We start from the raw sequence: 1,427 nt of genomic DNA, 5'->3' as shown, positions 1-1,427 counted from the left end.
TGTCCGTATCTTTCTCTGTACTCTGCCAAGATAGTCAAGAAAAGGATGGTGAGACAAGATATTGAGGCATCCCAGCACAGGAAGGCTTGCCAGGGTCCTGTGGGATCTGGATGGGGTTATACAAAGGCTGAGGGAAAGGCCCCAAGGTGGCTAAGTCCAGGCAGACTTCAGATGGTTCAAGCACAAATGTGCCCTTTTTATTATTACAGACATTATCAGATATAAGATGCATACATATTAGATGTGAGATGTGTCGTCATAGTGTACGATTGAGGGGATGATGTAAAGGGAGCTGTTGTTGAGATCGGGTTTTCCTTTTCCCAGGTGACACAGGCTTACAGATAGACTGTAGAGTTTTTTCCCACCTTTGTTGAACCTCCAAATCCATACATGGTGCAGCCCTGGAGCATTGCCGAGTAGACCACATCCATGGTGGTGCTAGTCTTGCACTTGGCATGCTCCACGTAGGTGCCGGCATCATGGATCACATTCTCCAGGAAAACCTTCAGCGCCCCCTGGCTCTCTTGGAAGATGAAGCCACAGATGAGCTTCAAGCTACCATGCTGATCCAGGCGGTGGCTGGCCAGCTTGGTGATGTTGTCCTGCATCACCTTCTTGTAGCGCTTGGTGCCGCCTTTCCCCAGCCTCTTACCACCCTTGCCATGACCAGACATGATAGCAGAACTTCCACTCCAAGAGACTGATGAAGGTTATTTTTCATCTTAAAAAATGCATGTTGAGGGAGGGCTAGGTGCCCTACAGTTAGTCGCACTGTGCCAGTCTGAAGAGCACGCCGTATAAAAGGTGCATCGACCAAACCTCTGAGCACACTGGTTGTTGATCTTGGGTTTTGCATTGAGTTTTAAGTGGGGTCAAACTCATGCTAGGAGGCTGGCAGGAATTTGACACTCCAATGTCCTCAGCACATAAAAGACCTTCACTTCACTTGATTATCATCCAGTCTGGATGGAGCCTTTTTTCCGTTTCCCCTCTTTGCAAGAACAAGGAACTGTATGAGTTGACTACCTGATCCAGAAAAGAAATAAAATAAAGGCGTACCTGCATGGTCTTGTGTCCAAAGGAACACAGCATCTTTGTCAAAAGATGTTGTGGGAAATGACTGGAGGCTCTTGGGGAGGGGGAGACCCTTGCAGCAGGACTGCAGTTCAAGAAAACATGCAAGGATGTGTTTAAATCTCATTGAAGGCAACAAGACTTAGGCATGAGTTAAATTCTTTCCTGAAGGGGGACAGCAATTACAATTTTTTCCCCATTTCCTGGCACTTACCAGAACATTTCAAGTAATATTTAGACTCCCTTTTCAACTTTTTGGCATCAGGTCACGACAAGATTTTCCTGCCAACTTTTGTTTTCTTGGGAACTTGCTCGTTCTGCCTTTATATTGACCAAGTCAGAAAAATCCAGAG

At 46.3% G+C, this 1,427-nt stretch overlaps 1 protein-coding gene across 1 annotated transcript; it reads right to left on the bottom strand.

The window, feature by feature from the left end:
* Positions 1 to 335: 335 nt before the first annotated feature.
* LOC109313737 (histone H4-like) lies at positions 336 to 680 on the bottom strand. Its single transcript, XM_019540453.1, has one exon. The coding sequence runs from the start codon at positions 672 to 674 to the stop codon at positions 336 to 338; it is 339 nt and encodes a 112-aa protein (XP_019395998.1). The 5' UTR covers positions 675 to 680.
* Between the last annotated feature and the right edge of the window lie 747 nt (positions 681 to 1,427).

Source organism: Crocodylus porosus, unplaced genomic scaffold, assembly GCF_001723895.1.
Source record: "Crocodylus porosus isolate Cpor-Errol unplaced genomic scaffold, CroPor_comp1, whole genome shotgun sequence".
Classification (NCBI taxonomy): Eukaryota; Metazoa; Chordata; order Crocodylia; family Crocodylidae; genus Crocodylus; species Crocodylus porosus.
This window is presented reverse-complemented; position numbering and strand designations above follow the sequence as displayed.